This window comes from Sebastes fasciatus, chromosome 23 (assembly GCF_043250625.1).
Source record: "Sebastes fasciatus isolate fSebFas1 chromosome 23, fSebFas1.pri, whole genome shotgun sequence".
NCBI lineage: Eukaryota > Metazoa > Chordata > Actinopteri > Perciformes > Sebastidae > Sebastes > Sebastes fasciatus.
The window spans coordinates 10,445,157-10,459,679 of NC_133817.1; the positions used below are offsets into that span (position 1 = coordinate 10,445,157).

Here is a 14,523-nt window from a genome sequence, read left to right on the forward strand (position 1 = left end):
GAAATATCAGCTAGCATTACCATTTTATTATTTCTGCATTTGGTACTTTGTTACTTGAGCACGATAGCTGGCTATAGGGTTGCAGTTGACGGTCATTTTAAACATTGATTAATCTACCAATTGTTTTCTTGAATAAGCAATTTATTGTTTTATTACTAGTGAAACATGGCCGTTATAATTCACCACATCCCAAGATAGCATCTTTAGATTTTTTGTTTTGTCCGACCAGAAGTCCAACACCCAGAGATTTTTCATTTTGGATCATTTATGATAAGCAAAAGCATAAAATCCTCAAATTTGTAGCTCTAGTTGGCTAGTAAAGTAACAACAGCACATTGTATTCTTGTCGGTAGAGCTGCAATAATTAGTTGACTAATCGATTAGTCATCAACAAAAAGAGTCGCCAAATATTTTCGATAGTCAATTAATCGTTTAAGTACATTTTAATGCAAAAATGCCTCTCAAATATGGAGATAAGCCTACCTGCTTTTCCCTTTTTATAGCATGTTAAAGTGAGTGTCTTTGGGGTTTGGACTGACAAAACAAGACATTTAAAGACATAGCCTTGGACATTTTTCACTATTTTCTGACATTTTATTGACCAAACAATCTATTAAATGAAAAAATAATCACCAGATTGATCGATAATGAAAATGCTTGCAGCCCCACTTGTCAGTATGCTCAGTATACTGGTCTCACTATGAAGACAGACACAAGCAGCAGAGACTGTAGCAGTGAGCTGATAGCACAGTGTCTCTGCTGTGTGTTAATCAGGATTATGCTGAGCTGAAGGAAAGTTGCAAAGCAGCATTTCACACTGAGGTGTGTAGATATTCTCTGTGTCACACTGTGTGACAGGGACTGGACATACAACACATGGTGACTCAGAGTTCCTGTGAAACTCCAGCTCGGACCAGAAGAAGAGGTTTGTGTTTGCTTATTACTTCCACTTTTTGAACATTATAGGTGGATATTTGAGCATTTTTCACCTGTCAGGCACACTGAGCTAAAACTAATGCAGTCTAATACAACAGTCCTGCAATAAATTCTACTTTTATGAAGGCTATAATATGTAAGTTTTAGTTTGGACATGTTAAGAGAAATGCTGATTCAACTTTTGGTCATGTGCAACGTTTACTATCAAAAGAGCCATTTTAGGCGAAAAAAATAAATCTGTCTGGAGCCTCAAAACATTTGCAGTGAGGTATGGGGCCACATTGAGGGGGTAAAAAAAATGAGATTTCGAGAATAAAGTTACAACTTTACGAGAAAAAGTCATAATATTACGAGAATAAAGTCATAATATTACGAGAATAAAATCATAACTTAAGAGAAAAAAGAAAATAACACGAAAAATGACTACTTTATAATATTATGACTTTATTCTCATAATACCACGACTTTTTTTCTCGTAAACCTATGACTTTATTCTCATTATATTATGACTTTATTCTCATATTATGACTTTATTCTCGTAATATTATGACTTTATTCTCGTAATATTATGATTTTATTCTCGTAATATTATGACTTTATTATCGTAATATTATGACTTTATTCTCGTAATATTATGACTTTATTCTCATAATGATACGACTTTTTCTCTTAAACTCATGACTTTATTCTCATAATATTATTACTTTATTCTCATAATATTATGACTTTATTCTCGTAAACCTATGACTTTATTCTCATAATATTATGACTTTATTCTCGTAATCCTATGACTTTATTCTCATAATATTATTACTTTATTCTCGTAATATTATGACTTTATTCTCGTAATCCTATGACTTTATTCTCATAATATTACTTTATTCTCGTAATATTATGACTTTATTCTCGTAATATTATGAATTTATTCTCATAATGATACGACTTTTTCTATTAAACTTATGACTTTATTCTCATAATATTATGACTTTATTTTCGTAATATTATGACTTTATTCTCATAATATTATGACTTTATTCTCGTAAACCTATGACTTTATTCTCATAATATTATGACTTTATTCTCATAATATTATGACTTTATTCTCGTAAACCTATGACTTTATTCTCATAATATTATGACTTTATTCTCGTAATCCTATGACTTTATTCTCATAATATTATGACTTTATTCTCGTAATATTATGACTTTATTCTCGTAATATTATGACTTTATTCTCGTAATATTATGACTTTATTCTCATAATATTATGACTTTATTCTCGTAAACCTATGACTTTATTCTCATAATATTATGACTTTATTCTCATAATATTATGACTTTATTCTCGTAAACCTATGACTTTATTCTCATAATATTATGACTTTATTCTAGTAATCCTATGACTTTATTCTCATAATATTATGACTTTATTCTCGTAAACCTATGACTTTATTCTCATTATATTATGACTTTATTCTCATATTATGACTTTATTCTCGTAATATTATGATTTTATTCTCGTAATATTATGATTTTATTATCGTAATATTATGACTTTATTCTCGTAATATTATGACTTTATTCTCATAATGATACGACTTTTTCTCTTAAACTCATGACTTTATTCTCATAATATTATTACTTTATTCTCATAATATTATGACTTTATTCTCGTAAACCTATGACTTTATTCTCATAATATTATTACTTTATTCTCGTAATATTATGACTTTATTCTCGTAATCCTATGACTTTATTCTCATAATATTACTTTATTCTCGTAATATTAATACTTTATTCTCGTAATATTATGAATTTATTCTCATAATGATACGACTTTTTCTATTAAACTTATGACTTTATTCTCATAATATTATGACTTTATTTTCGTAATATTATTACTTTATTCTCGTAATATTATGACTTTATTTTCGTAATATTATGACTTTATTCTCATAATATTATGACTTTATTCTCTTAATATTATGACTTCATTCTCATAATATTATGACTTTATTCTCGTAATATTCTGACTTTATTCTCGAAATCTCAGATTTATTTTTTTCCTCAATGTGGCCCTATACTCCGTCGTACCGTCGTACCGTCGTACATTAGACCTACAACAATGATAAACAAAAAATTAAAATGTAAACAAAAAACAGTTATTCAATTCCATGTTTATGAGTCCACAGGGAGCCACTGGAGAGGAGCTGAAGAGACGTGGCTCCGGAGCCGCAGGTTGCCTAGAGACCCCTGAGGTAACTAATTAGCACACTAACTCGCTAAACGGTCGATGAACTGATTAGAGCCGTTAGTGTAGCTGTAGGTTAGTAAACTGGATTAGACTGTGGTAAGTGTTGTTCAAACGTGACAGGCTCTATTTTAAAGTCCTTTTTACTTTATTTAAATCTTTTTTTTAATCATATAATATGTGTGAAATATGTGTTTCTGTGCTCAACAGCTAACTAGCTAGCAGTTAGCTAACGTTAGCATTGCTAAGTGTGGTTTAATGCTACATCAATAATTATAATATATGAGTAATATAATATGTGTTATTCTGAAATATTCTGCATGATTAGTACTTTACTTTTGGTATTGTGAGTAGCCTATATTTTGATGGCAATACTTTTCTACTTTTGTTTACATTTTGAATGCAGGACTTTTACTTGTAATAGAGAATTTTAACACTGGTATTAAGATAAGATAAGATAAGATAAGATAAGATATTCCTTTATTAATCCCGCAGTGGGGACATTTGCAGTGTACAGCAGCAAAGGGGATAGTGCAAAAAAACAAGATGCATCAGCTAACTAAAAAAAAAGAGCTAAACAAAGTGTAACACAATATGAACCATTTAAATAAAAGGAAGTATAAAAATAGGAGCAGTATATACAGTATTGATAACAAACAGACTATTAACAAAATTGCACAAGTGGAAAATGATATTGCACAGTGAGAATGAATGAATGAAATTCCACCTGAAAATATCAATATTTATTATTCTGAAATATTCTGGAATATTCTGCATAATTAGTACTTTACTTTTGGTATTGTGAGTAGCCTACATTTTGATGCCAATACTTTTCTACTTTTTTTTTTTACATTTTGAATGACTTTTACTTGTAATAGAGAATTTTTACACTGTGGTATTGCTACCTTTACTCAAGTACAAGGCAAGGCAGCTTTATTTGTATAGCACATTTCAGCAACAGGGCAATTAAAAGTGCTTTACATAAACATTCAAGAACATTGCGACAAAGTGCAAAAGAACATTAAGACATAATTAAAACAGTTATAAAAACATAAAAACATTGAAGATTAGAAAATAAAAACAAGCTAAAAATAAAAGCTAGGATAGAAGCTGAAATAGAGTTTAACACACAAGAGTAAAAGCTCTAGTGCAGTATAAGATCATTATCTGGTTTGATAAAACGCAGCAGCAAACAGGAAAGTTTTAAGCTTTGATTTAAAAGAACTAAGAGTCGGAGATGGTCCTGCAGTTTTCTGGGAACTTGTTCCAAATATTTGTTGCATAAAAACTGAACGCTGATTCTGCATGTTTAGTTGTGACTCTGGGGACACTAAGCAGACCTGATCCAGTTGACCTGAGAGGTCTGGATGGTTCATAACATACCAGAAGATCAGAAATATATTTTGGCCCTAAACCATTTAGTGCTTTGTAAACCAGCAGGAGTATTTTGAAATCAATCAAAGTACAAGATCTGAGACCTTATTTATCTTTCTAGTTTCAGGGATCTGGAACTGTTAAATGAGGAGACGCACTATTTCATCACTTTATCCTCGAGGGGATGATTTGGAGGAAGAAGAAAAAGAAGAAGAAAGTCAACTCAATGTAAGCTTGAGCACACACCATGTCTGTAATAGTGTTTAATATCCAAGAGGGGGCATTGTTCCTTTTGATTCTTGTCTTGTGAGTCAGCCCTGTGTCACTACATCACTACTAGACCAGTGAGAGAGAATGACAAGGGCTTGTGGCATCCTCTGGAGTCAGCATTTCAGTGCACAACTCTCGTCTCTATTTAGAAACCAGAGGACACTTTGCAGCATCTCATCCATTGAAATTAATTAAGGAAAAATTAGCTGGAAGTGCTTTGACTGATGGCAATAAGTGGCATTTTAAATTTGTGTTCAATGAACAGTTGCTCTTCTGTCTTCTCGCAGCAGCTGATAGCTATTGTCTGATTCATCCTCTGCGAAATGGAGCACATAATCTCTCTCAGCCTTTATAAGTGCTGACGCAGCAGTCTACTGAAGCCGCTAGTGATGCCAGCTGAGCACCAGAAAGATGCTAAAGAGGGTCATCTTGATGTCCAGACACGCTGCATGTCTGACCCTCTTCCCTCCTGCCAACTGTCATAGCTCTCATCTGTATTCGCAGTTCATCACCTCCTCCTCGTCCTCTGCTTCGATCCTCATCTCCTCTCTTTAACATCACTGTCTTTAGCTTTTTTCCTCTCCCTCCTCCTCTTGTCTTCTTGCATCATTCATGCCCAACTTCCTCAGAGCATGACATCCTTGATGATCCAAGCTTCCTTTTTTATCTCTAATTCTTCAAATGTTAGCTGTGCTTAATGGGTCAGAGTCGGCGCCTTGGGTCTTGTATTTTTTAGGCCTCCCTCTTAGCAAAAAATACCAACGTCCCAGTTCTGTCCACTTCCCATGTGTGTTTCTATGCACAAGAGGGAGAACGCAAAGCTAGATGGGAGGAAAAGTCAAGCTAAAGTAAGATTTTTTTTAAATTTTGTCTCAAACTTTTGTGCTGTTGTTGTGTGGACTGTAATTCCCAGAGTTCACCTGTCCATCAGTATGAGGTCTCATTCCTTCTTTTGTCTGTAGGTGGTGCACTATTCTTGCAGAAAAAACAATTTTTATTAGGAAATAATACTTTTTCATGACAGACATTTTGACAGCAGGAAAAGCACAGGTGTATCTAGTTATGTTAATTAAGGCCAGATTGCATGTAGGATTTTGCATTCCTGATTAAATAGTGTTATTAGCAGTAACACCTTTGCTTTTTCTGCAAACAAGTCCTGCTGTGAAAAAAGGTCTCTTAAATACCTAAAAGTGTAAAGTGAGCAGTCATTAATTTGGGCATGTCTTGAATTATTAATTTAAAAGATAAGACTGACAGTATTTTATTACTTTCTTTGTGTTATTATCAACAAATTACATGAAAAGAAGCAGACAGGATTACCGGCACAGAAGTTAAGCAATGTATTGCTGTTAGTTCAGATCCAAAAGTCAAAAATGGAAAAGAACGCAGATAGACCCACTCTTTGAAATAAGTGTCAAAGCACACTGGAGGTCCTGTAAGACATGTTCCTTGTGTCGGGCTAAACATAACCCCAAATAAGTTAAAATTGCTAATTAAATTAAGACAATGCAAATGACATTTACTTGAATTAAGTCAAATAGCCTCAAACAGCAGTGTATCATAAAACACATGTCAGGCCTACTCAGTGGAATTGATGATAAAGAATATTAGGCTTTAGGTTAGCTGGATAACAAAAAACAACATTGACCCTGCCGCTCCCATTCCTACATAAAGTATGCCTTTAAGCATGAGTGGGAGTGGGTGCAGAGTCCAGCCTCACACACACACACACACACACACACACACACACACACACACACACACACTGAGGCTGTTATCTGGCTCTGCAGATTACAAATGCTGTCTCCGTCCTGTAGAGTGCGTTCACCCCTCTGGGAGGGAGTCTGGCAGGAGATTCCTGCACTAACTCAACGTTCCCACACACTCATTCATTCCCTTAAATCATTCCTTTTCCTCCCGCCTCTCCCTCCCGTCCTCTCTCTCTCTGTCCCTAGCTCTCCATCCTCTCTCTGCTCCTTCCTGATTGGCAGTCGAGGTTGCTGTTACCGTTGCGAAGTGTGCCCGGGCCAGTGGAGGGTGGCTGATAGGGATCAAAAAAATTTCCGGCTCGGGCTGCTTCATTCCTTTTAAGGTGGTTTTTCCCAAGTGTGTGAGATCAGTACAGAACAGCACAGCTTGGGAACGCACCCCAGGACGAGGCAGCGTAGTGCAGGATTTGAGGTGCACAGGGAGCTGCCGGTTTAATAGCTGCCAACACAGGAAGCAAAATCTTTCACAATAAGAGTGTTGCACATACTCCTCCTCCCTCAGAGGGTAGTCCTAAAACTTCAAAGAGGCAGACAGAGCTCTCTGATGTGCAGCCAGGGGTCTTCTGAAGCTGCTGTGGCATGCACTTTGACCTCAGGCGGTGAGGAAGAGGAGGCATGAGGAAGAACTACAGCGCTATTCCGCTCATCTATGTGACAGAGGTAGCGTTTGCACTTGTTACGGCTTTAAATCTTGTGTTTTTTGTGTGTGCGCTATGTGATAGATAAGGGAATCACTTCTCTTGCTGTTTATAAAGGTCAAGTTGCAGAGTCACATGTAATCAGCAGTGTGTTATTGCCCTCATGAACTCCACATTTATGTGAGTCACATGAGAAGCTCTATATGTGGATAGAAAAAGTTGCTTACCACTGAATGCTCTTTGTTACATACCAAGATTGTACATTTTGATAGCTTCTCCGGCATTCTCGGTCTAGCTTGCTCTGATTAGATAATAGCTTTTAAAGGCAGGACTATAAAGAAGGATGTCGAATTTATATGGTTTGGTTCATTACAGTCGTGTTGATAAATGACTTAGTTTGTGTTTTGCAACCAGAGATAATTATGGAAGTTGTTTTTAAATGTTAAAGGTTAGGCAAGTTTCACCACGTCTGTGTCTGTGTGTGAAGCATGTGATTGGCCTTTGCTGCTTAAGTAACATCTAAGGAATGTGTATAGCAAGACATAGATCTTGCTCACCGGAGCTTGTTTTCATTTTCTCTTACTTGTCGCACTCAGTTCTGGCTCTGAGTGCTCGAGGAGGTCATGTTTGTGTTCCTCCTGTCTTTATCCGTCCGTCACAATCTCAGCAGCTCTATCGAAAATGTCTGGTTGTTGCACTCTGTGGCTAAAAAGAGAGACATCCCCGAGCCAATACCTAGATGTTCTCTTTTCTTTGGGCTGCCCTTATTGTGCTGACGCTTTGTGTTTTCGTGGGTGCATGCGGTATATGCACCACAAAATGCTATAGAAATAATGTTACGTAACCCTTCCAGTATAATGGGGCTCTTCCTGTCAAGCCAGCAGTCCACAAACAAGGAAATAGTAGAAGGAAGAAACAGCAGGACGTTGCTTTTTTTATCGCTCCCTCCTCAAGGTCTCAGCTCTGCAGAAAAGTCCTGCAACAAGTCGCAGTGTTTTCACAGCTTCTGCATACCCTGATATGTTGTCAAATCCTCTGTGCACAATAGTGTCATACGAAACCTTAGAAATGCCCTCCAACTGTTAGCTGTGGTCACTTCCATCGTTCACCATGGTAACCATCACGGTGTCTCAGACACTCAGCACTCAAAAGACCTCAGTCGAAGCTTTTATTCAACCCCTGTTGTCTCCTGTTAAGCTGTGTGTGTTTATACCAAAACAGAGGTAATATATCTCAGAGGACATCACAGTGTAACGTGTCAACAACACAATTATCTGGCTAATATATCTCATTGAGTAGGTGTCTTGTGCTTTTATCCCTACATGCTCTCGGGGAATGACATGATGCAATGGGATGGGAGGACATTTAGCAGGTTCTCACCACTTGAAGGGGTTCGTTTAGGACAGGACTAAAACAGGGGTCGTGGATATGATGACATAGTATGAAGTGACATGTTGCGAATGTGTCAACCGTCAGTAATTTATGCTGGATTAGCTAAAAATTTAGACTTAGACTCATTAGATTTTTCCAGAAAATGTAGAAAAATAACAATATATATTTGTATTGCAATATGAAATTACATATACTGGGAAAGAGGGTTTCATCCATATCGTTCACCCTGAAACTAACATTTGAAGTAGGAGTTAATTGTAGGTTACGTTGACGGTTAAAGTGATATTGGTGGTGCAAATTGTACTTCCTCAGTTCTTTCACTAAGCTTGCATTTCTCATGAATCTCCTTCCTCTTTTGCATCTACAACATGATGTACTATCTCAAATCAGCACAACTCTGTGGCAAAAACTAAAGAACAGAATTTGATAATGCATCTCTAAATTGTGCTGTATGCAGCTTTCTCTGCCTACGTAGAATTGTTGTGCTTATTATATATTTTGTTGTATAAAGTCTGCTTGCATATTATGCTGCTGACCCCGTGTACTATGGATTTCACCGCACTGTACTAAAAACACATTCCACCCACTCTGGTTATGTAGTGAAGTGAAGCGAAGTGAACATATTAACCGCACCAGCGTTCACCGTAATTGTCTATTAAAACAAAACAAAACATATGTCCTCTTGATAATTTGAACGATGGTTTAAGTACATACACCTCTGGACACAGTGGTTTAATGGGAATATTCACATTAATGAAAATGGGGTGCACTAACAATGTGTCACTGCATAACAACATAAACATTATGAGATATTTCATGGTTAGGCCTGATTCATTATTTGCCACCACTGGTTAAGTGCAGTCCCATTATTACTTATATTTTCCTGTCACAGTTATGAACTTCAATTTTTGTTTCCAGACTGTATTCAGGCTATCTGGTCTCATGATCTGATAAGGCTGTCTGCACCAGAAAAAGACTTGCTGTGTTGAATCACCATTGAAAGTAAATTAATTAACAAAATAAATTGCGTAGCCTCGACTTGAAGCAAGTGAGTGTTAAGTGTCAGTGAGGGTTAATGTGAAGATAGTGTGTGTGTGTTTCCCTCTCGGTTTGTTTTCCCATCACAATAATGATCTGTTAGGAGTAGGGCAGCAAACGATTACTTTCATTACTAATGAATGTTTTGATTATTGCTGGCAGTGTGGCTCCACAGATGGCAACACTTTGGTTCAGACTGAAATATCTCAACAACTGTTAGATGGATTGCCATGAAATTTTGTAGAGACGTCCATGTTTCTTCAGAGCTTTTTCACTGAAAACAACTGCCTGTGGCCGTAAATTACGCTATGAGAGCGGTGAGATCGAAACAAAACAGTAAATTGTTGATCAGACAGCTAAACAATGAGCTGAAACCCACTATAAAGATGATAATTCTCTGCAGGTTCATTCACACTGTTTCCACATTGACATTTGATTCATTATTATTATAAAAAATATTGATTATAGCCCCTTTAAGATGACTAAGTTAAATAAAATGATAAAAGTGAGTAAAAAGTATAATATTTCCAAGTAGTACAAGTACAAGTAGAAAGTAGCATAAAATGGAAATACTCAAGTAAAGTTCAAGTATGTAATGTACCACTGATGCTAGAACCAGAGAAACTTTGCTTTATAAAAGACTTAAACTGTGTAGTAATTGTGATAGATCATTTCCGCAACAACAATTACTTGTGGTAAACACTGCGTCTCCGTCATGATTGTCCCCAGGAGAGAGACAGCAGACGTACACAACCTGAACACGACCTCATCAACATCAGGCGTCACCCCCCTGAGCTCCGTCACACTGATTAGACCCGGCTACATGTATATAATTTCCCTGATGATAATGACCTTCACTGGGGACGAGGAAGTGAATTTGTTTTAAGCTACATCGGCAGACCACAGCCTCTAATTCTGCACACACACACATAAACACATCGTAAGCTGTCATCATATAGCCGCCATCCATTACTAATCATGTTTGTTACAGATGCACCCTTCAATTTATCAGCATGACAACAACAGATAATGCACGACAATGGCCGCACATACATTATTATATACAGTACATACTGTATACATATTTGTTCCTCTATTGTTGTGAGGACACCTCATAGACATTCCCTCTAACTTGAATCTGAACCCAGCCCACGGTTTGTGCCTCTCATGTAATATCATTACGTTCAAGCATCTGTTTTAAATTAATTTTCCAGCGATCTTTAGGTCGTTTAATAACACTTACCGCTGTTTTTGAAGGTTTCTAGAACCCTCAGAGACTCTTCTAACCATCTAAACCCCAAAATATTCAATAGGATTCACAATAAATTAAATTTGTAACCCCTTTTTCTCAAGTTGTGCCTCTATGTACCTATCTAGACAAAATGTTGTAGCGGGAAGTGACATATCACTTTGCTCAATTTTATATAATGCAGAAGCAAAATGAATAAATTTAGTATTCCGACACACTTCTCCTTTAAGTAAAAGTAGCAATACCGCACACGTTAAAAATACTCCATTAAAAGTAGAAGTTCTGCAGTCAAAGTTAAAGCAGTCGTGTTAGCAGCATAATGTACTTATCAAAGCTAAAAGTACTTATTTTACAGAATGTCCCCTTTCAGGATGTTATATTTATAACATGCATATATATATATATATATGTCAGCACAGTGGGCGGTACAGTGGTGCAGTAGTTGGCACTGTTGCCTCACAGCAAGAGGGTTCTGGGTTCGAACCCACTAGCTGTGAGGACTTTGGATGTTCTCCCCGTGTCAGCGTGGGTTTTCTCCATGCCAAAGTCATGCAGGTTAATTGTTGACTCTAAATTGCCCGTAGGTGTGCCAGCGTGAGTGATTGTCTGTCTCTATGTGTCGACCTGTACAGGGTGTACCCCGCCTTCGCCCAATGTCAGACAAATAGTACTGAAGTACAGGACTTCAGTAAATGTACTTCCACCTCTGTTGTCCTCACAAAGATAGAAGTACAAGACCAGACACACATGCATACACCTGTTGCTGTGAGGGCTGGAGCTTGAATGATGGCAAAACACACCTCAAACAATTATTAATGACATTTATTGCATGTTTTTTTTGTGGTGTGTGTGTGTGTGTGTGTGTGTGTGTGTGTGTGTGTGCATGCGTGCATGTGTGCATTCGTGTGTGTATGTTGTCAGAGTCGGGAATAGAAGTCCAGAAAAACAAAAAAGCGTATTTTCTTTCCACATATATGAATAATTTTACACCAGATATGATAGGATTTATTCATAATTGACTTGTCTGGTTAAATCAAAAGTTAAGCAGAGCAGTGTGTGTGTGTGTGTGTGTGTGTGTGTTGTGTGCCTCATTAACATATAACCTTGTAATGTCAGTAGCCTCTAGCTACCTGCTCTAAAGAGGAAAAACAGGCTTTGTACTGTAAACAGAGGTTTAGTCTTTTCTCTATCGTCACCTCTTTTCTCAGTGAAGTCAGTGGAAAAAAAAGGAAATGTCAGATTCTCTCTCTATTCTTACTTTCATACTGTCTTCTCGATGTTATGTTTACTCCTGTTGCCGGTTTATTAGCTCTGAACAGCACTGCAATAAACCCTGCCTTTATGAAGTTTCTAATGTTCAGTTTTGGTTCAAACTGATTCAACTTTATAGTCATTTTGGAGGCTGTTGTTTGTAGTGCTGTCGAATTACAGTATATTGCGTTATACTGAGTGATGCTTCTAATATTTTGCCTCCTTATTAAATCTGAACTATAGCATAAGTAAACGCACTCACTTATAAAGACAAAAGCAGCAGTTATGTATTATGTTCATTCATGCATGAGCTGTTTCTTCCAACGCCTTTTGCCAAGGGCCATTTGTGAAGCGGCTGCGCCTGTATCTGTATCTCTGTCTGATCTGTCTATATCTAGTTTGTTTAAGCTGCACAAAACTGAAGTGTAAAACTGACAAACTAGCTGTTTCCCTCTGTTTCCAGTCATCAGGCTAAGCTAAGCTAATGGCTGTAGATTCATGTTTAACAGACAGATTTGAGAGTGGTATCGGTCCTCTCATCTAACTCTGGGCAAGAGAGCGAATAAACGCTTGTCAGTCCGTTGAAACTTTTATCTCTCTCTCTGACCTCTTGCTTTAATGTCACACCTCTGTATCTTTCAGATCCTTTAACTCTCTCTCTCTCTCTACGCCTACATATCACAGCTGCTTTCATTTAGTGTAGAAAAATGAATTAATTCTCCAAAGAGGTCTCAAACCACTCAGAGGAAGACAAAGGGAAATGAAATGTCACAAGCTGGTGGTGCAGGGTGGGCAGTGATGTGGGCGTGTAGCAGGGATGACACATGAAAGCGTGGCTGGTGCCCTCCCACCCTCCCACATTTGCTTTGAAAGTGTGTGACCCCTTAGATATTTATTTCAAACGGCCTCTGGTGCCCATGTTCGCTCAGAGAGGCCGCACTGTCCTTTATGAAAGCATTCACACATTGTGGTAGTCAGATCAGCTCATGTTACAATGTTTGGATCACTAGAATACATCAAAGTTGTGGACAAAAAATTGATAAAGCATAGTATCGCGGTATTTTGTGTGTCAATATTGTATTGATACACTGACATCAAGTATCGATCTTTTATTATACAAACTATTAACTTCTTAACAATCCTACAGCCTGCTATCTGGCCCGGCTGCTATTCTGTCGTTTAGAGGTTGTAGCGGTCTTAAAAGATACTGGTATGAGAAATCTGTGATTTAGCAGACGATTAAAAAAAGAACAGGTTAATCCTGACTCTTTAGTTCCTAGTACGAGTCAAGCTCTGAAAACACTGGATCCTCACCTGTGCAGACTCTGAATCTAACCTTTTGTCCTCTCATGTGGGTTTACTGTACTGACATTGTAGCTGCGTTAGAAAAATATGTTGGCATTATCAACTCAATATGCGGGCGCTTTTTTAGAGGATTGTTTTTGCCTTTCTGTGCCGATTGCACCCGCATGTGTTTTAGGATGTGCTTACTCCAAACTTCAGTATTGCTGCCTTAGTTGCACGTATAAACAATGTCATTGTGCTTAAAAGTACAATGTTAAAGTGTTGAGATTGCAATGATCCCTAGTGTGAGGTGTCTGCAATACAATCCAAGGCTGCTCATGCATCAAGAACAAAGTGACAGGGAAACAGCCAGAAGCTGCTTGTGGGTGAAAGCAGCTTGCTGTTGAAATAGCAACACAATCATTTTACTTTACAAGAAAAAGCCACAAACTGTGTGAAAATAATGAGTGTCAGCATGAATTCACATCACTGTGTAGAATCAATAACCCCTGAAATGGGTTGTGTGAGACCAGAGGCGGGGATCCAACCAGAGTCAGCATGATAGAAATACTGAGGTCAGGAACCCCCAGAGAATTATTTTGATTTTTCATGTTTTATTTATTCAGTTAATGGTTCAATTGTATTTTCTCTACATATTATTTCCTTTCTTGAAGGTCTAAATTATGTTTTAAAGCTGTCTCCACACTGCAAGAAGAGTATTGAAGACTGTCAATTATAGAAAGTTGGTATCAATAATCTTGGTCACATTCTTGGCATTGTTTACTACTAGGCTTTTCATTTAACACTGACGCAATGAGCAGTTCTGTTTTCATATCAGGCCTACAGGAGTAGATAATATTACAAGACATGAAAGTTAAATAAATAAAACAATAAGTAGCATATACAGCCCATAATAAAATGAAAAGAAAACATGTTGTTTTAGGTGTGTCACTTTCATGCCATGTAGTCTGTACTGACTGTGATGTAGATGCAACTGTGTGAATATGCTACGCTCAGAACTGGTGACGTAGAATAAAAAGATGAGGAAAAAGACCCTACCGTTCCGCTGGA

General features: G+C 37.2%; 1 protein-coding gene across 3 annotated transcripts in view; it reads left to right on the forward strand.

Moving 5' to 3' along the window:
• Nucleotides 1-900: 900 nt before the first annotated feature.
• Nucleotides 901-14,523, forward strand: part of tmcc3 (transmembrane and coiled-coil domain family 3) — a 45,835-nt gene continuing 32,212 nt past the window's right edge. Inside the window, exons 1-2 of one of the 3 annotated variants that reach the window (XM_074626131.1) lie at nucleotides 901-925; nucleotides 4,683-4,789. In XM_074626131.1, the coding sequence (XP_074482232.1) occupies nucleotides 4,706-4,789 (84 nt within the window). In that variant the 5' untranslated portion in view covers nucleotides 901-925; nucleotides 4,683-4,705. Of the gene's footprint in view, nucleotides 926-3,243; nucleotides 3,287-4,682; nucleotides 4,790-7,108; nucleotides 7,261-14,523 lie in introns of those variants that run through there. The other 2 variants (XM_074626130.1, XM_074626132.1) reach the window with 2 other exon arrangements.